This window comes from Equus przewalskii, chromosome 9 (genome assembly GCF_037783145.1).
Source record: "Equus przewalskii isolate Varuska chromosome 9, EquPr2, whole genome shotgun sequence".
NCBI lineage: Eukaryota > Metazoa > Chordata > Mammalia > Perissodactyla > Equidae > Equus > Equus przewalskii.
Window position 1 is genome coordinate 15,910,852 of NC_091839.1, and position 23,322 is coordinate 15,934,173.

A 23,322-nucleotide genomic window follows, 5' to 3' on the forward strand; every position below is an offset into this window, starting at 1 on the left:
AAACGTCACCCCATGTCTACGCTGACAACATTTCCGCAGCTTCCGGACCCGCGGCCAAGACCTTCCTGTGCGCATGCGCGCCCGACTCTCTCCGCTAAGGACTCCCCTCCTTTTGGGCGCGGCCTATGCGCCGCAGGGGGTGGTGGGCGGAGCCAAGGGCCTACTTCCGGGATCGCTCCCTCTCCTGGGGCCAACCCTCCTTATATGACTGGCAGCAGTGATTATCCAGTAGCGATTGGACAGGAGCCCGACGACCCCACCCATTTCGGAACCGCTCTTCCGAGTTGGCCAATTGCAAGCTTTGGAGGGCGGGTTCTTCCCTGGGGGCGGGACAGAGTGACGAGCGTCTGTTTTGACGAATGGGAACTTGGCTGCGTCTGAGCCAGACCCAATCAGAAGCCGGAAGGCCGGATCCTGGGGCGGGGCCGGAGCTTCGGCGGTTGAACCGCTCGCTAGGAGGGGTGTCGGAGAAGAAGGTGAGAGGCGGCGAGAGCGGCGGGTGCGCGGGCACGGGCGGCTTGCCGGGGGGAGGGGGTGCCCTGGGGGAGAGGGTGACCCGGCGGTGTGGGCGTCGGGGGGGGGGCGCCCTTTAACACTGGTGGGGGCTCTAATGAGGGGTTTGAGGCCGAGCGCAGTGTGAGTCGGAGGGATTTTGGATTTCGCGGGGGGTGTCTTTAAGGGGGAAAGCTGGAGACGGCAGGTGGTGGAATTTAGAAATGCCCTTGTTATACAGCCTTACGGGTTCCTGGGGGGTTTTAGGACAGAGGGTTGTTAGAGCGCGGTGTGGAGGGGTAGAGGTCCCCGCGGTGAGTGATCGGCTTTGATTTGGGGGGAGGGCGTATGAAGAAGCATCATTGAGGAGGGAGGGAGGGGGACCTCCAGGGGTGAGGTGTGATGGCGTAGCGTTGACTGTGCCAGGCACCTGCCAAGCGTGTTATGTGGATTAACTCTGGAACTCCCTAGCAACCGTATCGTGGTTAAGAGCGTGGGCTCTGGCATTGGGTTGCCCGCGTTTGAATGTTGGCTTTGCCCCTGGGCCTGCCGTCCAGTATCACGGTGGCTTTGGCTGTCAGAGTCGTTTACCCCTCTGTGCCTCAGCTTCATCTCCGGTAGAATGACCTGGGCTCTCCTCTGACCGCTCACCGAGTGGCCTCCCCCTCTCTTGGCTTCGATGGTCTTTTACATAGCGATCTTTCCAGTCGGGATCTCTCCGCTGAACTCCAGAGCCATGTATCCAGTGGCCGTCTCTTCTCCACTTGAAAGTCCAACTGCTATCTGGACTTTTAACACTTGTCCCAAACCCAACTTGTGGTTCCCCGCCTTCAACCTCCAAACCCAGTTGATGGCAGTTCCCTTCTTCGAGGTGCTCAGGACAGAAACCCTGGAGTTGTCCTTGACTCGTGCTTTTTCTCTCACCTGTATAGCAAATCTCATTGGCTTGCCTTTCAAAACACACCCGGAATCCAACCGGGTCTCACCGCCTCCCTTGCTTACCGTCTGATCCAAGCCATCACCTGCTCTTACCTGGTCTGTTGCGGTGGCCTCCTCATGGGCTCCCTGCCTCTGCCCTTGACCCCACAGTCAGGGACATCCTGTGAAAACAAAAGTCAGATATGTTTCTCCCCTGTTCCAGTCCTCCCTTGACTCCCACCATCCCCCCTTTGCTCACTCTGCTTCAGCACCCTGGGCTCCTGCTGTCCCTCAGATGTAGCAAATACATTGCCACCTCAGGGCCTTTGTACTTGCTGTTCCCTCTGTCTGGATCACGTTGCTCCCAGATGTCTACAGGGCTTCTTCCTCACCTCCTTCAGGTCTCTGTTCAGATGGCACCTCTGCAGACAGGCCCTCGCTGACCATCCAAACTAAAATACTTCGTGTCACTCCCTGGCCCTTCACCCCCTCGTTTTATTTTTTCTTCGTAACACTTACCACTAGGTGACATGTATTAGTGTTTGTTTATATCCACTCAGTTTCTTAGACACCCCCCACCCCCAGAGTGTTGGCTCCACGTGGATAGAACTCAGCACCTAGAAGTGCACATAGGTGCTTACATGGTGTTACTTGTCATATACCACCCTTACTACCATTTCTTGGGGGTCTCCCTGTGGTATAGGGCAGGGTTGTTGAGCTGCGAGAGTCTTGGGTTGGGTGGTGGGGTCTAGATGGGGTAATAAACTGGGCAGATTGTGGTGCCTAAGGACGGAAGATCTCGGCTTTAGTTAGTGCTGGCGGGGGTTGGGGGGTGGGGAGGTGGGGGGGGGTAAGTAGGGGTGGGAAATGCAGATTCCTAGGCCTACGCCCCGAGATTCCCCTTCTGTAGGTTTGGAACCATGCCCAGGATCCTGCGTTTTCATCAGGCATCTGTGGTGATGCTGAAGGTCTGCGACCCTCACTTCTTTTTTTTTTTTTGCCGAGGAAGATTTGCCCTGAGCTAACATCTGTGCCAGTCCTCATCCACTTTGTGTGTGGGTGCGACCCTCACTTTGAGAGACAGGCTGTTTCAGGGCTTGGGCTGGAGCTCTCATCATTAAACTCCTCCTTTTTGTCCAGCCCTCTGCTGGGCAGTGCTGGGGACGCTGTGGTGTGGAGACAGCCCCTCACCCAGCCTGGGAGTCAGGGAGGGCTTCCTGCACGAGGGCACCTTGGAGCTGAGACCTGGAGGATGACAAGGAGTGCGCTGAGGGGAGAAGACCTTGGCTGTATCTCTGGTGCCTAGAACCCCGTTTCATGGTGTCGCGCGTTAATTCACAAGCAGCCCCTGATCGGTGCCAGGGCCAGGATGCTGAAGATACAGGAATGATCACAATGGCTCTGCCCTCACGGGCTCCTGGTGTGTCAACTAATCCTCAGCCGGTTGCACAGATGGTAACAGCTGAGCGAGTGCCAGGCACTGTTGAAACACCTTTATGTATTAACTAATTTAACCCCTACAACGATCCTGTGAGGTGGGAGCTCTTATCATCCCCACTTTAGTGATGGGGAAGGGCCCCGAGAGGGTAAGTGCCTTGCCTGGGGTCGCATTGTGGTGAGTGGTAGGGCCGGGATCTGAACCCAGGAGTGCCCAGCCTGCCGTGTGTGCCCTGTTTAAGGTGTGAGGCCCGTTTGGATTAGTGTTGAGAGGGAAAGGAGCACAGAGTTATGAGAGGAAACGCAAGGCGGTCAGGGAAGGGCAGCTGGGTAATGAGTAGGGGGACAAACATGCCAGTCCCTCACTGCGGGATCCTAGGCAAACCTCAGTTTCCTCCTCTGTAAAATGGGGGATGATACGGCCCCGACCAGAGAGCAGAATTAAGGGTGAGTCACTGGTTATAGCTGTGCATTGTCCCTGTCTAAGGCAGAAAGCACTTGAGGGACAGTGAGGGAGGGGGTTTGGATACCCTGGGGAGGGGGCGGGCTGCCGTGTGCACTGTGGAGGTCCGGATTGTGGGGTGTCCTAAAGGGCTTTTGTGTCTGTGCCTTCCAGGGGCACACTGCGGAAGGCTCCGGTCTGTGTTCTGGGTGAGTGCAGGGCCAAGGAGGAGGGGTTCTGTCCAGCTCAAATTCACCCACATGGTGGGGAGGTGAGCTCAGAATGGGGGCCAGGAGGGGTCCCTCAGGCCAGGCATGTGTGTGTATGTGAAGGGGGGGTACGCTGCACTGGGGAGTCCAGCTGGGTCATGGCTGGGCTGGCATATGTGGTGGGGGGGCAGGGGCGCTGCAGAGAGGGGAAAACAACCGTCAGGGGTGGGGGGCTCCTGGGGTGGTGATTTATCCATGTCTGCTGTGGGAGATGGTGATGCGGATTTGTTTTTGGGGAGCCCAGCGTGGAGGACCTCAGCTCCGGCTCTGGGGTGAAGGCTGTGAAACCTGAAATATCCCAGGAGTGCAATTTGGGAGGAAGAACCGGGGACAGTGACGGAACGCTGGAAATGGAGAGAGGGTCACCTTAGTGAAAGATGAGAGGGCTGGGGGCTGGATACTTGAGTGTGCGTGTGCTGAAGCCGTGATGTCATGAGGCCCGAGAACCAGGGTCAGCTGCGTGGGCCAGAGTGGGGCGCTGGGGTGTCCGCGCAGAGCGCGCCCCTTTGAGGTGGTGATGTCATGGGTTGGCGAGGGCGGGGCATTGAAGGCAAGGCTGGGACGCGGGATCAAGGAGAAGAAGAGCTGGGAGAGACTAGGGACTGGAACGGAAATAGCGACCAGGATGGGCCACTGGTCACAGAGCAAGGATGGAGGATGCAGGCAGGGGGATAGAGTCGGTGGGGGGTGGGGGCGGAGGGAGGGGCTTGGGCTTGGGGACTCCCAGAATGGGGGCGGGTGTTGAGGGAAGGCTCTCCTCAGGGAAGAGAGGTGGAAAATGTGTGTGGGGGAGAGGGCGTTTACATAGAATTTAGGAGGGAACAGAATCCAGGTGAAATAGACAGGCGATGGAATACAGCTGAAAATGGGGTGTGTGTGGAGTAGCATCTTGGGCGAATATGCAGTCAGAATCCAGGCGGATAATGGGGAGGGAGCAAAATTCAGGTGGAATATTGGGGGAACCCCAGAAGAACATGGGGGCTGGCGTAGGGAGAGGGGGAGTGTGCTCCCCACCCCCAATCTGGGAGAGCCGGATGGAAATAAGTGACTTGGGGAGGGGAGTGGAGGAGGGGCTGGTTTGAGAACTAGCATGACCGAGGCGGGGCTGGAATATGGAGGGAGGGAGGTGCTGCAGAGGGGAGGGGAAGGGGAGCCCAGAATCTCGAGGCCATGCGGGGAGTGAGTGATGGGGAGCTGGGGTCAGGGAGGGAGGGTCAGGCTGGCAGGAGTGTGGAATTTATTCCGTTAGTAGTTGTTGGGCGCTCACGACCTGCTTAGAGGAGGGAATGGGAAGGGGAGGAGACAGGGAGCGGCCAAAGTTTGTGGAGGTGAGGGAGGTACGTGTGTAAGGGGAGGGTTGAATTCGGGGAGAATATTCAGGGTCTTAATATGTGGGGTTTCGGGTGGAGGCTAATAAACATCAGGGCAGTTGGATGCGGCTGCTATTCTGGGGTGAGAAAGAGGGGTTTAGGTGGGGGACTGCGGCGGGCCCGTCTGTCTCCTCCCGGGAGTTGGGTACCACGCGTGAAGCGGAGGAGCGTATCCTCAGGTGTTCCGCTGCTGCTTCCTGTGCCTTGGTGACCGGCACGGCGCGACCGCTGATTGGCTCACGCGCCTAAGGCGTGGCCTGTGGGCGGGGTCTAGGAACCCAGTGGGGCGGGGCCAGTGCTGCCTGGGACCCACGTTGAGGGGGAGTGGTTTGTCTGGAGAGCTGCTTGTCTGCCCATAGGTCAGGGATTATGAACCTCGACCTCTGAACTTTAGAGAAGGAAAGCTCGATTGCGAGAGTATGAATTTTCTGGAGGAAGATGTCTCCACATTTCATTAGCCCCTCCAAAGCACCAAAGACCCTTCCCCCCAATAATGTTAAGAGCTTGGGTCAGGAGACAGAGCGGTGCCTGTCAGGACGTTTGAGGCTCAGGCGCCTATCCTTGGGCCTTTGAGTAAGGGATCTGTGGGTGGGCCTGGGGGTGGTATCTGGGAGCCCCTGAAATTACTTGCAAAAGGTTATGGGCCTATTCCTCTATTTGGGGAGACTTCAGAGATCTTAGATTCTCAAGCGCTCAAGGGCTCTAAAAAGGTAACAATCACTGACCTAGAGTTTCAGGGCTCGTCTTTTTCTGCCTCGCAATATTATATTTTCCAGTATCAGACTTTAGCCAGCCCTGGGGGTCTAGTGGTTAAGATTTGGGGCTCTCACTGCCGCAGCCCGGGGTCGGTTCCGGTCAGGGACCCACACCCCGTGCCTGTTGGTCGTCACACTGTGGGGGCTGCGTGTTGCTGGGATGCTGAAAGCTAGCTGGGATTGCAGATGCCAGCAGGGTCCCCCATGGCGGACAGGTTTCAGTGGAGCTTCCAGACTAAGACAGACTAGGAAGAAGGATCTGGCCACTGACTTCCGAAAAAACTGGCTATGAAAACACTATAAATAGAAGCAGAGCATGTCTGATAGAGCGCTGGAAGGGGAGAGGATGGCACAGAAAGGCCAAGCAGGGCTCCACTCTGCTGTCCACAGGGTGGGTCGCTAGGAGTAGAAATCAACTTGATGTCACTAACAACGACAAATCAGACTTTAGGAAGGACTTCCTGGGGAAAGTGAGCAGACTAAAAGAGATGATGGAGAGAGAAGGAGACCAAGCATTGGAGGGGTCCCCATGATCTGGGTTGGGTGCAGCCCTGGGTGGCCCTGTCTTTGGAGCAGCTCTGGGGCTCTGGAGAGGGCCCTTTTTCTTGCTGAGCCTCAGTTTCCCCATCTGTGCACTGGGGCAGCGAATGGGCTTGTCTTATCTCTGTAGCCCCTTTCAAGCTCAGAAACAACAACAAGGTAATAATAATAGGGATGATGACGCCAGTATGTGTGGAGTGCTTGCGGTGTGTTAGGATAGTCACCTTCTGCCTCCCTCCCTCCAGGCCTCTGCTGGGAGAAGCCTTCCCGGCCACCTTGGCTAAAAGGGCAACCCCCACCCCAGCACCCCCTTTCCCCACTGCTTGACATTTTTCTACCTCTGCCTGTTGCCACCCTCTCGAGCATGGGGACATAGTCTGGTTTCTCATCATATCCCCAGCACCCAGGATGGCACATGCTTTAAAGATGAAGAATCTGGTTCCAAGAGAGGTTTATGACTTGCCCGTGTGTGCGCACATAGCTGAACGTGGATTTGAGCCACGCAGCCTGGGGCTCCCATTCTGAACCATCCCCGGGATCCAGGCGAGGGCGGAGGCCTGGCCCTCTCCTCCGGCTCCTGCTGGAACCAACAGTGTGTAGTCCTGTATTGGCTATGAGAAGGTACTTAGGCTGACGACAGAACTAATTAATAAAATCAATTAGGAATTTGGTGTGAATGCTTTCAGGGTGTCATTGATAATGGAGAGCACTGGCCGTTCTCTTGACTTGGACCGCTTTCCCTAGACAGCCATGTGCCTCGCTCTCTGACCTCCTTCCATTCTCTGCCCAAATGTCAGCTCCTCAGGGAGGCCCGCCCTGATCCTCTGTTTGAAATCTGTGCCCCACCTGACCTCAATCCTCTCTGTCCTCCTTTCCAGCTAGATTTTTCTCCACAAACATTTGCTGAATGAATGAATGAATGAATAATAAATATGTAGTGAGTGTAAGGACTCATCAATTAATAATCGATAGTATGAATCATGATTCTCTTGTTGGAAATCATATTTTCTTTTAGCCAGCATGTATTGGGCATAGCACTGTGCAGGGCACACTTTTAAGTGTTTTTATGTATATTGTCCGATTTAATCCGTATGACAACTCTATGAGGTAGGTGCCATTGTTATATCCATTTTCCAGATGAGGAAACTGAGGCCCAGAGAAGTGAAGTCTCTTTCCTAAAGTGCCACAGCTGGTAAATGGTGGAGCCAGGATATGAATTCTGGCCTTCCAGCTCCTGAGCCTGGGCTCTCAGCCCCTCTGCGTCTCTGTCTCCTCCCCTTCTCCAGTGACACTGGCCATGGACCAGCCAGCCGGCCTGCAGGTGGACTACGTCTTCCGGGGCGTGGAGCACGCCGTGCGGGTGGTGGTATCTGGACAGGTGCTGGAGCTGGAGGTGGAGGACCGCATGACAGCCGACCAGTGGCGGGGCGAGTTCGATGCCAGCTGTGAGTGTGCCTGCCTGGGTGGGCTGGCCTGTCCTCCCCCCGGATCAGCTTCTCCCAGAAGATGAGGCCAGCCAGGATCCTGCCACCTGCCTCTTCTACCTGACCAGAAACTAAGGTGGGGAGGGGGTGTAGGGCTCGTTCCTCTGGCCAGAGGCCCCAGAGTTGGGGAAAGCTGGAGAGCTTGGATGCATTGCTCTTGGGCTGAGCAGGTGGTCAGACCTCAGGAAGGACTTTTCTCCCTACCCAGTCATCGAAGATTTGACTCACAAGACAGGGAACTTCAAACAGTTCAACATCTTCTGTAACATGCTGGAGTCGGCCCTCACTCAGGTAGGGGCCAGGGTTGGGGGCTGGAGGAGGTTTCTGTCCCCTGGACCCCTGGGGGGGTAGAGGCCCATCTGATGTATACAAGACCCTAGACCTTCTCTTTCATTGAAGGGACAGGGCTGTCTTTCTGTCCTCTTTTTCCCCAAATGTAAATGACTTATTCTAATAATAGTTATTCTCACTTAGAAAATTCAAGTCATAGAGAAATGTGAAGAAGAAAGTAAAAATCACTCCACTCTTAATACTCAGTCCTGTTCATGTTTTCTTACTATTTTGGTGACAATCACTCCAGCCATTTCTCCATTTCTCTGTGCATTTGTGAGTATGTGTGTGTGCGTGTATTTGCAGATCTATAATTTTATATAGTTGATAGATCTCCCAAAGGCCTCCGTAACCTGCTTTTAAAAGATGCAGCAATATTTCATAAACATTTTGTCGCATCAGTGAATATAGCGAATCGTTCATTTCGTTTCCTGAGCATCTGCAGTCTGCCAGGCACTGTTGTTGGCGCTGGGGATGCAGCAGGGGACAAAAGAGACAAAATTCCTGACTTCATGAAGCGGACATTCTAGTGGGAGAGACAGACAGCTGAACAAACACATAAGGTCAAGCAGTTAAAAGTATTAATAGGAAAAAAAAAACCAGTTTGGAACTTAGAATGACAGGGATGCTGTTTAGACATCATTTTGAAGCTAGGAACTACATTATTTTTCTGATTACAGATAAACTATGCACTCACAAAATTGTGATAATAGCAATGTGTGACTTAGAAAGTGAGAGTCCTGGGGCCGGCCTGGTGGTGGGGTGGTTAAGTTTGTGTGCCCTGCTTTGGTGGCCTGGGGTGCGCCAGTTCAGATCCTGGGCACAGACCTACACACCGCTCATCAAGTCGTGTTGGGGTGGCGTCCCACATAGAAGAACTAGAAGGACTTACAACTAGGATATACAACTATGTACCGGGGCTTTGGGGAGAAAAAAAATGTGAGAGTCCCTCACGATCCCCTTTGTGTCCCCTACCCCAGACTGTTAACATTTCAGTATCTATCAGCAGAATGGCATAAAGGCCAAGAGCACGGACTCTGAATTCAGACTTACCACTGCCACTTACTAACTAAGAGCCTGGACCAGTTACTTCCCTTCCAGGCCTTAGTTTCCCAATCTGTAACGTGGGGACGATTGTAGTCCTTGTTTCATAGTGTTGTGAAGATTAAATAAGTTATACATAAAAAGCTTAGAATAGTGCCCAGCTCATAGTATGTGCTGTACAGTATTGTCTGTTTTTATTGTCATTATCAACTTTTGAGTTTGTCGTCCTTGTTAGTGGTTGCTTACTATTCCATCGTACCCATGCATCATGGTTTATCTGACCCAGAGATTCTCAAACTTTTTGGTCTCATGCCCCCTTTATACTCTTCAAAATTATTGAGGACACCACAGAGCTTTGTTGATGCAGATTATAGCTGTCAATATTGGTTTGCCATGTTAGAACTTAAAACTGAGAAAAATTTAAAGCTAGGAATTCATTTGAAAATAATGATAATAAATCTGTTCTATGTTAACCTAAATCACATTTTAATAAAAAGTAAATTTTCTAAAACAAAAAAAATCAGGAAGAAATGTAGCATTGTTTTACCTTTTTGCAAATCTCTTTAATGTCTAGCTTAGCAGGAAACTTCTGGATTCTCTCTGTGCTTCTGCATTCTGTCTGTTGTGATAGGTTTTGGTTGAAGTAGATGCAGAAAAATGTGCCTCACACAGAAAAAGGAAAAGGAAAGGGGAATCCTTTCATAGCTTTTTCCGATAATCATGCATATCTGTCTTTGCTAACGCACTAAAACTGGACAGGTGGTCGTTTCTTAAAGGTTTGTTGCACTGTGGAATCTGAAACCATATCGGTGAACTTTTTGCGTTCTGTGACGTTAAAATCTGTTGAGGTGACTTGCAGTTTGCTTGGGTCTTTTGCCCATTTTGTAACGTCACGGGTCGCTCATTTGGGAACTAATGTTCACTCAACTGTGGAGCTCTTCCCAATGTTGACACACCTCATTGTACAGTATCGGGAAGTCACGTCTGTTCGTATCCTCACTCATCTCCCCGGGCAAGTCTTTCGGCTTTGAGAAGCTGTCACTCAGGCGCACGGTGGCGGGGAAAGGCTGTCCAAAACTCTCATTTTCGCTTTGAAGTTTGAATTTTATCATTGGCAACAAATACGGCTAGCTGTTTTTCTTGAAGTGACAGACTCACTTTGTTCATTTTTGAGAAAATGCCTGCCAAACTTATGAGTTTGAATACCCATGGTTTTGTCTGTCAGTCGTTCTTTTGAGTCAAAATAGCTTTCCCTGAATAAGTGGCTGGTTTAGCTCGAAACCCGATGGCACAAGAGTTTTTCCTAGGATGACCGTCATGCTCTGGTTTGCTGTGGGAGGCGCCCTTCCCATTTTGTCACACACAAGAGTAAAAGGCTGTGGACTCAAGGGTCGAGATTCAATAAAAGTAATAATTTTTACAGCTTCATCAGGCCCATTCCTACGCTTCATTTCCTCTGGTTGATTGATTTGTTTGTATGTTTGTTTTTCCCTCCCTCCCGGCCACCCACTGACACTGCGTGGTGATGGAGAATACAACGACTGCTTGTACATTTAATGCCACTGGCTTGATTTCTACTAATGGGCACCAGCAGTTTTACTCACCCTTACTGTTGCACGATCAGTGCAAATGTCAACATAGCAAAAAAGGCAAATGGCATCTTAGTATTACTATGCAAATTTTTTTTAATATTCAGTGAGTTTTTGTTTTTGTTCTTTTTTTTTTTTTTTGGTGAGGAAGATTGGCCCTGAGCTAACTTCTGTTGCCAATCTTCCTCTTTTTTTTTTTTTTAATCCTCAAAGCCCCAGTACATAGTTGCATATCCTAGTTGCAAGTCCTTCTGGTTCTTCTATGTGGGACACTGCCACAGCCTGGCTTGATGAGCAGTGCTAGGTCTGTGCCCAGAATCTGAACTGGCAAACCCCGGGCTGCCAAAGCAGAGTGCACAAACCTGACCACTTGGCCACGGGGCTGGCCCCCTATGCAAATTGTTTTGACCTTATGGACTCCCTGAAAGGGCCCCAGGGGCCCCCAGGAGTCTGCAGATAACACTTGGAGAGCCACAGCACTGAGCTGCCCCCGTGGTTGAGCTTTTAGGTTCTTTCTGGTTTCTCCCTATGATGACGTCCTGTGCTGGCACCTGGGACAGGGCCATCCCGACCATGGGCCTCAGTGTAGGGAGGCCTAACTAGCCCAGAGGATGGCGAGTGGTGGCCCAGGTGTGTGGCGTGTGTGCTCTGGGTATGGCACGAGGCAGCTCCTCCTCCCCTCTCCCGACAGAGCAGTGAGTCGGTCACCCTGGACTTGCTCACCTACACGGACCTGGAGTCCCTGAGGAACCGCAAGATGGGGGGCCGCCCAGGTGCCCTGGCCTCGAGGTCGGCTCAGCTCAACTCCAAACGCTACCTGATCCTCATCTACTCCGTGGAGTTTGACAGGTGGGGCCAGGGGCTGGCTCCGGGCCGGGCTGGCGGGCCGGTGGGAGAGGATGGGCGAGGCCTCGGGAGCCGCTGGTGCCCGGGGCACGGTGGGGAGGTTGCTTAAGCCTTGCCTTTGGCATCTTCAGTGTTGATGTTTGTATCGTGTTTGGCCACCGAGTAGCAGAATAGCCATCACCAGTACCTTAAACAAGATGTCTATGTAGGTGGCTGTCACTCAACAGTTTCATTAGGGACTCAGGCTCCTTCTGTTTTTTTTCTTTTGTCATCCTTAATTTGTTGGCTTTTTGACCTCATCCTTAGCTCTTCATGGGCACATAATGGCTTCCGGAACCTTCCGGCATTGCACCTGTATCAAAGTAAGAGGAAGAGGAACAGGGCTGTGCTTGCTATTTGCATCTACTGTTTTTATCAGGAAAAAAAGTGTTCCCAGAAGACTCCCAACAGATGTCCTACAATATTTGCCCAGAAATGCTCACATGTCCTTTCCCACAATATTTGGTCAGAAGTGGTCACATGCAAGGGAAGCCGGGAAAATGAATATCTGGCTTTCTAGCCTTGACAGTGGGAGGCAGCAAGGGAGGTGGGAGTTGGGAATGGCTGTTGGATAGCCGGGCGCAGTGTCTGCCCCGCTTGCTAATAGCTCCTGGATTTTCTAGTGGCAAGTTATCGATCTCTGAATAGCATCTGATGGGACAGTTAATCGAGGAGTCCTGCCTCCCCCAGCCAAGGGGTGACCCTGACCCTGGTCTAGAGTCTCCCTCTGTGGAATCTGAACTAGGCTGTGCTTGGCTGCAAGTCGCATGACGGCAGCGTCCACTCCACCAGCAGTGTGTGACAAGGAAGTTCCCCCAGGGCCATCCATCCCAGTGGTCCCTAAATTGCTACTGAAGAGGGTCTTGGGGGGGCTGATGGGTGCACGGCGTATGGGGCCCCGGGTGGGGCTTGAAGCTGCGGGTGTGAGCTTCCTGGAATTGAGCATTCTCTGAGGCTCTCAGGGTCTGACGGCTGCCCTCGGCATGGTTCTCGGCCTCTGAGATGCCACGGTTCTAATCCTCCTTCTCAGGATTCACTACCCGCTGCCCCTCCCGTACCAGGGCAAGCCGGACCCCGTGGTCCTGCAGCGCGTCATCCGCTCGCTGAAGGAGGAGCTGGGCCGCCTTCGAGGCCTGGATGGCCAGGACGCTCGGGACACCCGGGAGACGGAGCTCTGGCACCTGCGGGAGCAGTGAGTCTGGGAGGGGCGGGGTGGGGGCTCTGGGGGTGCATCCTGTCACGCGCTGTGACGGCCCTGTCTCAGCCCTATAGGGAGGGTGGCCGTGTTCATTCACCCACTGTTAATTCTGAGCCCCTCCTCCATGCTTGCCTGGGGTGGGTGGTTCTGCGGACACGGTGGTGACCGAGACCGTCCTGGGCCTGCCCTCCTGGGCCTCCCAGTCCAGTGGGGGAGACAGAGCTGTCTGTAGGTAGCGAAGACTCAGAGTGGGCAGGGCGGGGGACCCTGCCTGGTAAGGGGGGCTGTTCCAGGCAAACGGAACATGTGCAAAGATGGGGTGGGAGTTAGGGCAATGTTCAGCGCCCCTTTTGTGCTAGCCCCCTCCTGCCCCCCGTGGTGGCCAGCCCAGGGGGCACGTAGATGTTGGTCACATCGCCGCTGGGTGTGTCATTGCAGACGGAGATGGGGTTATGCAGGAAAGGGAGCCTGTGCTGTGGGCTGCTGGGACAGGAACCTGCTGGGGTCTTGGGGTGGAGCAGGCGGAGGGGGTGGGGAAGGGTGTTCCGGGCAGAGAGAACGGCATGTGTAAAGGCCTTGTATGAGGCAGCATGTGGTGAGACGGGATGGAGAGAGTGAAGTGGGCAAAGCAGAGGCTCTTGGCCTGTTCACTGAGGTCTGCTGGGTGCAGAGGGTTGTGGGGAGCTGAACTGGGGCCTCCGGCTCGCCTGGAGGAAGCCCTGCCCACTGGGGAGGGCTAATACTATTTTTAGTAATAATAATACCACCAGTAGCTAATGTTTGTTGAGCATTTAACTGTGTGCCAGGGCCTCTGCTCTGTGCTGTAGGATTTAATTCCTTGAATCCTCACGAATTAGGCACCGCTATCATCCCCATTTTCCAGAGGAGGAAATGGAGGCCCAGAGAAGTTAGAGAGCTTGCCCTGGGTCACACAGGGAGCAATATGGCCAGGCTAGACCTTGAATCCGGTGGTTCCCCAGCCACTGTGCACTGCAGGACTGAGCGCTCAGTGCCGACAGAGAGGACCAGCCTTCTCCCGTCCCGGGAGTGGGAGGGAGCCCACGGCATTGGGGAACCCTGTGGGTCTTCCTGGAGGAGCTTGGCTGTGCTCCCCTGGCAGGCAGGATGACCTTCATCCTCAGGTCATTCTTCGGATCTGCCCTTGAGTCTTGAGAGAGAAAGAGTGTGTGTCTCCCCCAGGCTGGCCACAAGGTGGCGCCCTCTGCCCTGCAGCTGGCCAGTGGCTTCTCCCTTCTCCCAGTGTGGAGTTAGGGAGTTTGGGAAGACCCCAAGGTTCATTTGTTTATTCATCCAGCGTTTATCGAGTTCGCACTGTGCGCCAGGCACCCTGCCGGCACTAGTTAGTGTTTACTGAGCCCTCACGCAGTGCCAGAGATGGTCTGAGCGCTCTTCATGGACCCCTACCCGCTGAATGGTAGCTGTTATCCTCCCACTTCCTGGAGGTGTGAAGTGCGGCTCCCCGAGGTCACCCATCTGTGATAAGTGGAGGAGAATTGGACACAGTCAGCGCAGGTTCCTCCACAGTGACCAGACAGCTGGAGACGCGGCACGGAGTGAGGACAGAAAACAGACACAACGCTAAATGCCAGCTAGGAAGCTAGGAGGGAAGGTGCAGAGGGCCGGAGAGCAGAGAACAGAGGGACCCAGCCTAGTCTGGCTCAGGGTGATGTTTGAAGGATGAGTGGAGTCATTCCTGCCACAGAGGAGGAGGAGAGAGTGTTCTGGAAGGCGGGAATCACATTTGCAAAGAGGAGCTTGGCTGGAGCACTGTGGGAGAGGGAGCGGGGAGGAGAGGAGGGGAGGAGGGAAGTCAGCCGGAAGGGGCTGAATGGGAAGCTCCCTGGAGAGCGTGGGGGAGCCATAGACTAAAAAAAAAATTTTATTAGGAAAAATTCCAGACTCACAAAAGTGGACAATTCTAACGCGCTTGTACTTATGCGCCAGCTTCCATGGTCATCCACATTGTGTCCATCTTGTTTCGTCCACGCTCTCCACTCCCGAGAAGCAAATTGCAGACATCATTTCTTCTCTGTAAACACTTCAGTATATGTCTTTAACATATAAAGACGTTTAAAAAGAAACACAAGCTCTGTTATCACATCCAGCAAAATTAACAAAATTCCTTGATGTCATCTGATCCCCAGTGTGTGTGTGTTGACCCTTCTCTCATTATTTGGCAAATGTCTTTTTGGAATTGGCTTGTGTTGACTCAGAATCCACATATGGCCACACATTGCAGTTTATGGATGCGTTTCTCAAATCCCTTTTAATTGATTACAATCTCCCCCTTTTTTCGTGCTACTTACTTGTGGAAGAAGCCAGATTATTTGTCTGGTGGAGTTTCCCACCATCTGGATTTTGTTGATTTTCTTTCCATGGTTATTAAACCTATAGGCTAATCAGAGTCAGGTGTTTGGCGAGACACCGTCCTCGGTGGTGCTGTGTCCTTGCCTACTGTCCCGGGGCGTTGGGGCTGATGAGTTCCGATGTTGACAGCTGGATCCCTGTCTTATAAAGCGCCCAGCAGCCCAGCAGTGGTTCACCCTGGCTGCCCGTTAGAATCAGCCGGGAGCTTTGAAAAATCCCTGTGTTCCTGCTGCCCCCGAGACGGAGCACTTCCATCAGGCTCTCGGGGGTGACAGTGGACCTCTGCTGGGCTGCTGGAACTTTGTGACATTACAAGTCAGGCTTCTTCCTACTTGACTTTTATATCGCGAAAAGCCATACACACAAAATAAAGAGTATAAAATGCAGATGTACAGCTTTACAAGTTGTCATAAAGCCAGCATCCGTCTAACTACCAGGTTCAGAAATTGAAAGGCTTTTCCCAGGAGAGACACCTCCCCCCGCCTCGCCCCCAGGTCACCACTGTCCCAAATGCTCTGACTCTCACTCTCTTGCTTTCTTCCTGGTGTTGCTGCGAAACTATGCATCCTTAAACAATATGACTTAGTTTTCTCTGTTTGCCCTTTATATAAGTGAAATGATTATGTCCTGGATTTTTGCATCTGGATAATTTTGCCTAACATATTTAAGATTGATTTATGCTGTTTCATGTTGCTGTCATTCACTCATTTTCATTGCTGAATATTATCTCATTGAAGGAGTCTGCCACAGTTTAAGTAAACATCCCATGGAAATTGGTCATTTCCAATTTGGGTCTGTGACACCCACCTGCGTGCACACAGAGTACTTTGGACGTGCATCTCCGTGTAAATGAGCACGTGTCTCTGGGGAGACACCCAGGAGTGGAGTTGCTTTTCCTTAGGCCGTATGTATCTTTAAGCTACTAGATAATGCCAAACCCAGACTGCTTGTCAGAGTGCTTATAACGTTTTGTGGCATCTCTTGGTACTTGTAATTTGCATTTCCCTAATTACCGAGGGGTTGCATTTCCTCCTTTGTGATTGCCTATTCTCCTATCTTGTCTGTTTTGCTTGTGGTCCTCTTTTTCTCATTGATTTCCAAGAGTTCTTCATACATTCTGGGCCCTTTGTTAATTTTGTGTTTCAGAAAGCTCCTCCACCCTTATAGCTGGCCTTTTTGCTCTCATCCTAGTGCCTTTCAATAAACAGGTTCTTTATTTTTATGTAGATTAATTTATACATTTTTTCTTTACAGTGAGTAATTTTTATGTCTTGTCTTAGCAATCCCTTCCTCCCAGTGTCATGAAGACGTCCTCCTATATCATCCTGTACAGTTCTTTGTGTCTCGCTTTTCACTATATCTACCATCCACCTGGAATTGGTTTTTAGTGAGGTAGCTGTCCCTTCGTATTTTTTTCATATGGCTAGTCAGTCATCCCAATGCTGTTTATTGAAAAGAGCATCCTATCCCTCTTGTCACTTTTATCACACGTTTTGTTTATCTATAGTTGAGGTTCTGTGCTCTGCAGTCCCTGATTTGTTTATCCTTGTGCCGGCACCGCACTGTTATAATTACTGTAGCTTTATAATTAGTCTGATATTGGGCAGAACAAGTTCTCTTCCTTTCGTTGTTTCTTTTCAAGAATTTTTGGGTTATTCTTGCCAATGTGTATTTTCATATAAATTTTAGAATCAAGAGGTTTTTCAAGACAAACACATAAAACTGTTGGAACTTTTCTTGGTATCCCATTGACTCTACAGAACGATTCAGGGAGAGACATTTTCCTAGGGAGTATTCCAATCTGTAAACAGAGCATCTCTCTACATTTATTTAGGTCTTATTTAATGTCTCAATAATGTTGTTGCATCACACTTTTTGGTAGATTTTTGCCATCTTTGGATGCTTTTGTTAATGGTTTATTTACGTTAAATATAAACCATATTGATGTTTGTAGAATTGATATTGATTTTGTATCTAGTAACTTCAGTCAGCTTATTAGTTCTAATAATTTATCTGTAGATTCTTTTTGATTTTCAATGTCTATAATCATTTCATCTGCAAAGGACTGTTTTTTTAATTCCTTCTCAATCCTTAGCTTTCATTTGTTTTTCTTGCCGTGTTGCACTGGCTGAGACCTCCAATACAATGTTGAGAAGAAGCAGTGATAGGTGGCATCCTTGTCTTGTTCTTGACTGCAAAAAGTAAATTCACTGTTTTGCCAAAAATGTAGGTGTCTGTTTGTTTTTCAGATCTGTAATTGATGTTGATTTTCAGGCAAAGTAGGAACAGCTGTGTTAATATATAGTTTTAGCAGCTATTGATGATCAGTACTAGATAGATTTTTCATTAGGGGTTGGAAATGGGTAATGATCTAATTCTAGAATTCTTTTTGCTTTTGTTAGCTGGAATTCTTCAATAAAGAAAAGCATTCTTTCCTGGGGCTGGCCTGGTGGCGTAGTGGTTAAGTTTGCATGCTCTGCTTTGGCAGCTTGGGGTTCGTGGGTTTGGATCCCGGGTGCGGACCTACGCATTACTCATCAAGCCATGCTGTGGTGGCGTCCCACATATAAAATAGAGGAAGACTGGCACAGATGTTGCTCAGGGTGAATCTTCCTCAAGCAAAAATAGGAGGATTGGCAACAGATGTTAGCTCAGGGCCAATCTTCCTCACCAAAAGAAAGAAAGAAAGAAAGAAAAGCATTCTCTCATCAACTATTTGGTTCCTCTGAGGTACATTTCCTATGGTAAAGGCATGATCAATGCTTGATTTTTTTCCTTTATTTAACTTTTTTTCAGAATAATGAGTTGGTTCCCTCACTTCCTCCATGGAGATCAATGAGTTTGGTTTTGTTTTTAGTATGATGAACGCATGAATTTAAACTTAATTGATGTTATGTTGGTTTCCTATGGCTGCTGTGGCAAACTACCACGAACTTGGTGGCGTAAAACAACAGGAATTTATTCTCTTAAGTTTTGGAGGCCCGAAGTCTGAAGTCCCGTTCCCTGGGCTGAATGAAGGTGTCGTCTGGGCACTGCTCCCACAGAGGCTCTAGGGGAGAAGCCATTTCTTGCCTCTTTCAGCTTCTGGTTGCTTCCGTCATTCTTTGGCCGTGACCACATCATTCTAATCTCTGCCTCTGGGTCACATTGCCTTCTCCTCTTCTGTGTCTAGTCTTTCTCAGCCTCTGTTGTATAAGGACACTCATGATTATATTTAGGGCTCACTCTATCCAGAATAATCTCATCTCAAGGTCCGTAATTTAATCAAATCTATAGTCTTTTTTTTTTTTTGCCGTATAAGGTGATATTCGGAGGTTCTAGGGATCAGGACATGGATGTATTTTGGGAGGGTGTTACTCAGCCTACACAGGTGTGCTTTAGTCCGTTATCATTGCAGGTGTTCTTTCTGATGCTCATATTGTGTTATCTTCGGCCTCTAGGAACACCTTCGTGTTATCTCCTACATGTTGGTCCTTTTGAAATGACTCCAGTCATCTTTGATGACTTCCATGTTTTCTCGCATCTCAAGATGTCCCAGATGTTCTTGTGCCTTTCCAGCCTCAGAACTGGTATAATTAATTTTTCCAAGGAGCTCCAGTTTCTTTTAGTGGGAAATTGTATTTAGAGACCACAGTCTGGTCATTAGGGGTGCTCATTGCCATTAGGTTGACGTTGCTTTTAGGCCTTTTTGGGTGGAAAGAGCCAGGAAGTAGACACATTTTTAGAAAGAGAAAAATGATGTCTGTGCTTCTCTACCTCGTTGATTTGTATGTCTTTCTTCATGCTGAAAATCTTAGTTTCTAGTAATAATAGCATAATTATTATTTGCTTCCTCCTAATACCAAGATAACTGCTAATAATAAGAGTAGTGAATGAAGTTTAAGACTTATTTGCAGTTCGTTTTGTCCTTAGGCTCTGTCCTACTTGCTAAAATGAAGGCTTTTTTGTGACTTGATATAATACTCCAGTATGCCACCGAGTTTGACATACACTTAGATCTTTTTTATTTTATTTTTTTAAGATTTTTTTTAATTTTTTCCCCTTTTCTCCCCAAAGCCCCCCAGTACATAGTTGTATATTCTTCGTTGTGGGTCCTTCTTGTTGTGGCATGTGGGACGCTGCCTCAGCGTGGTTTGATGAGCAGTGCCATGTCCGGGCCCAGGATTTGAACCAACGAAACACTGGGCCACCTGCAGCGGAGCGCGTGAACTTAACCACTCGGCCACAGGGGCAGCCCCTACACTTAGATCTTTTTGAGCCACTTTTAAAATTTTTAGGGATTGTTTTTATTAAAATTCATGTATGTAAACTATTTTTGTAGTTCCAAAGTCAAAACTGAAAAAGAGGGTACATTCAGAGGGGTCCAACTTGTCGCCCTGTTGCCACCTCTGTTCCTCCTTTCGTCATAGGTAACCTACTTTTTAAAGTTTTTGATTTATCCTTATATATTTTTGAAAATATGAACATGTATAACTTATAATTCCCCTCTTTTCTTTCACATAAAGAGACGTAATAAACATTGTTCTTCACTGTTTTTAAACGTACATCCTGGCCGTCATTTGGTGACAGGATATAGAGATCTTCATTCCTTTCTACAGTTTGGAAAGTCAACTATCTTTGTTGACACACATTTCGGTTGTTTCCACGCTTTTGCTATTACAGATGGTGCTGCAACGAATAGCCTTGTGTGTCGATCTTTTTCTCAAGGAAGGGTTTTGAGCACAGTAATGACCTGATCGGACGTGCATTTTAGAAGAAGTCCTCTGGGGAACGGGAGGCGGTGACACCTAGCTGGGAGGCCAGCGAGGCGGCGGGGGCCAGGAGCTCAGGGCTAGGCTTTCAGGGGTATAGAGAAGGACGGATGGATGACGTATTTTGAACTCACACGGCTGTGCCCTCCCTGTGGGATGGGTTGGGGTGATGTGGCCTCACGCGGAGGAGCTGGAGGACAGGGACCATGGGGGCAGCTGGGAGGGATGGGAAGGGGGAGGTGAAGCGGCGCGTGCCCAGCCCCGCGGAGGGGTGAGGATGATGTGATCGCCCCCCCAGCTCTGGCTCTCCCTCTTCCACCCAGGGTGTCGCGCTTGGCGTCCGAGAAGCGCGAGCTGGAGGCGCAGCTGGGCCGCTCCCGCGAGGAGGCGCTGGCCGGGCGCGCGGCGCGCCAGGAGGCCGAGAGCCTGCGCGCGCTCGTGCGCGGCCTGGAGCTGGAGCTGCGGCAGGAGCGCGGCCTCGGGCCCCGCGGGGCCGGCCGCCGCGGCCAGGAGTGCCGCCGCCTGGCCAAGGAGGTGAGGGGGCGGGCGGCGGCGGGGCGGCCGTGGGGGCGCAGGCCGCGGCCTCAGTGGGGACCTCTGCGCCCCTGTTCCATCCCCGCAGCTGGAGGAAGCGAAGGCGTCGGAGCGGAGCCTGCGCACGCGGCTGAAGACGCTCAGCAGCGAGCTGGCGCTGTACCGGAGGGGGTGAGGGCGGGGCGGGCGCGGGGCCTGGCAGGTGGGCGGGGCCGACTCCGGCGTGGGAGGCGCCCGGAGAGTGGAGGGGGCGGGTGGCCTGAGAGTGGGCGGGGATGGAGGGGTAGGAGGGGCATAAGGGGCTGAATGGGACAGAGGGACGTACTCTGGGTTCGGTGGGCGGGGCCGGTGGAGAGATGGCAGGGCTGGAGGCGGCCTCAGGAGGCTGGGCCTGCAGATGGGGACCCGAAAGGGGCGGGGCCTGAGCGTCTAGTGGAGTGAGAGGGCGGGGCCCGGGAGATGGGGATCTGGACCAGGTCCTCTGGCATTTATGGGGCTGGGTGGTGGAAAATTGGGAATGGTTTCCATGGCGCTGGGGGACACCTCAAGAAGGGTCCTGTGCACGGGGTGTGCTGGATGTAGGGAAGCGATAACGGGTTCTTCTAGGGGGCTCTGTGGGGCTCCGAGAGGGGTGGAGCCCGGGAGAAGGTGTCTATGAGGGTGGTGTGCAAGGGCGGGAACGGCTAGGAGATGATGGGGGGCTGGACCTGAAGGTTCGGAGACGGTTCGATCCGGGAAGGGGCTTGGGATGCGAGTGTCCTGGCCGGCGGGAAACCGACAGTGCGTCCTGGGCTGCAGGAGACGGACTCCGCCGGTGGGGCCGCCCGCGGCCCGGGAGGATCGGGCCTCGTCGTCCCGGGAGCGCTCCACGTCGCGTGGCCGCGGCGCCGCCCGCTCGTCCTCCCGAGAGAGCGGCCGCGGAGGCCGGGGTCGAGGCCGCCCTGCCCGCCCCTCGCCCTCGCCCACAGGTGTGTGCCGGGCGCCCGTGGGAGGGGGTGGAACGGACTAGAACGCGGAGGAGCCATCCCGTAACCCCGCCTCCTCTTCGCTCCACCCCCGCCCCGCCCCCGTCCTAGGTGGTCGCGTGCCCCGTTTCGACCCCACAGCCTTTGTGAAAGCCAAGGAGAAGAAGCAGAGAGAGATCAAGATGAAGTTAGCGCGCATTTCCCCTCTCCTGCCCATACCCCGCCCCTTTGCCTGGTCCCCTGACCTGTGCCCTCATCTATCCCGGTCTCCATCACCTGTCTCCATCACCTGTCGCCTGCTCCATCTCTCCCCTTCCCCTAGCGGCTCCCTCTTCTCACCTGACACCCCCCTGGCACGGTCTGTGACTCCGCATGCTTTCTCCCTACTTAGGCCACGTGACCTCAGGTGGGTCAGCGGCCTTGGCTGTGGTCCCCGGGGGCGCAGCGCCGCCCTTCCCCATATTGCTTGGGCGCACAGGCGGGCGTCTCCTTCCCGCTCCCCAGACAGCAGCAGCGGAACCGACTGGGCAGCGGAGGAAGCGGGGACGGCCCGTCCATCTCCTGGTCTCGCCAGACTCGGGCCCCCGCCGCCGTGAGCGGCCGAGGGGACGCGGCCACCCGCTCGCGGAACCGCCCCTCCTCGGGTAACGGGGCGGAGCGCGGCCGGCGGGCGGGCGGGGCGGCGGGCGGGGCGGAGGCTGAGCGCGTCCTTCTCCCCCTAGTGGACAGTGTGCGCAGCCGCGGCTCGTCCGCCAGCTCCTGCAGCGAGTTGGAGGATTTCTCGGAATCGCTGCCTAGAGGGTAAAACTCGGGCTGGGGACCGACCGCCTCCAGCGGGTGTCTGCGGAGACTGGAAACAGTCTTCTGCGGGGAAACTGGGTGCTGGAGCCTTGAAACGACGGAGGGCGGGGTGGGAGGGCCCAAAGACCCCCAATGGTCCCTGATTCCTCCCTCCCCCAGCGCTGGCCGCCGCGGGAAGCCGCCCAGCCCCACCACCTGGAGCGGGTCCAGCAGGGTGCGTGTCCTTCTCGGGCCCTGGAGGAGGTGGGGCGGCATGACACCACCGGAAGCCAGGTCGGGGGGATGCTGGGGGCAGAGGACGCTGGTCAGAGCACCTGCTCTGGCCTCGAATTGCCGGATCTCAAACCTGGCTCCCCATCCTGTCACGTCTGACTCACGGTAGTTACTTAGCTCTCCGTGCCTCGGTTTCTTTATCGGTGAAGTGGGGTTGGTTAGACTATTCACGTCAAGGGTTCTGGGGCAGATGCGAGGAGGTCATTTTGCACAGAGGAAGTGCCCCTTAGGTGTCAGCCTTCATTTTTTCTGAGGTCTTTAGGTTCAGAATTTCCAGTAGGATGTAGGGGGCAGGAATAGAGGGAGGGTGCCTCACCCCCTCGTGCCTCCCCCAGCAGCAGAAGGCCACGCCCCTGGAACGCGGCCGCCATCAGAGACGCCTGGCCCATTCGGGGGGCTGGGTCCCCATTAAAGGTGAGCCTGGGCCTCTTCCTCCCCCCCACCTGCCCCAGGGCTGGCTGGGATGGCGCCCAGGGCGCTGGTTGGCCGCGAGCTCCCGGGGCTCAGGCCCCTCCCAGCCCCATGCCCCCTGCTCACGCAGACTACAGCTCGGACCACCAGGCGGCCGACATGGCCGAGATAGACGCCCGCCTGAAGGCCTTGCAGGAATACATGAGCCGGCTGGACACGCGGTCGTGACCGGGTAGGGGAGCCGGCCTCTGCATCTCCATCCCCCGGGAGACGACGTGGGGGCGGGGCCTGCGTCCTTCCGGCCCCGCCCAGGCCCCGCCCGTCCGCTCCGGGTCTCAGACTGGAGGCCCTGACCCCGCCCCCTCCCCCTGCGTTGCCTGCTGGGGGGGAGGGGTAGGTGCATTTTGTAAATAAACTCTCCTTTGGGATCCCTCAGCTTATGACTA

The 23,322-nt window shown here is 53.0% G+C and overlaps 1 protein-coding gene across 29 annotated transcripts; it reads left to right on the forward strand.

Annotated features, from left to right (window-relative positions):
• Positions 1–403: 403 nt before the first annotated feature.
• Positions 404–23,304, forward strand: CCDC61 (coiled-coil domain containing 61). 29 transcript variants are annotated; one of them, XM_070633034.1, is made up of 15 exons: positions 470–499; positions 3,464–3,498; positions 7,510–7,783; positions 7,916–7,998; positions 11,362–11,519; positions 12,586–12,747; positions 20,216–20,426; positions 20,515–20,597; positions 21,225–21,394; positions 21,503–21,578; positions 21,896–22,035; positions 22,114–22,192; positions 22,352–22,406; positions 22,804–22,879; positions 23,007–23,304. In XM_070633034.1, exons 4-15 carry the CDS (start codon positions 7,975–7,977, stop codon positions 23,102–23,104), a joined length of 1,332 nt encoding a protein of 443 aa, XP_070489135.1. In that variant the 5' UTR covers positions 470–499; positions 3,464–3,498; positions 7,510–7,783; positions 7,916–7,974; the 3' UTR covers positions 23,105–23,304. The 29 variants fall into 29 exon arrangements, 22 of the variants coding, with proteins under 22 accessions (XP_070489118.1, XP_070489125.1, XP_070489127.1 ...); XM_070633028.1 differs by having other exon boundaries at positions 476–499; positions 7,510–7,668; XR_011543825.1 differs by lacking the exon at positions 3,464–3,498 and having other exon boundaries at positions 404–476; positions 7,510–7,668; positions 21,783–22,035; positions 22,801–22,879.
• Positions 23,305–23,322: the final 18 nt, after the last annotated feature.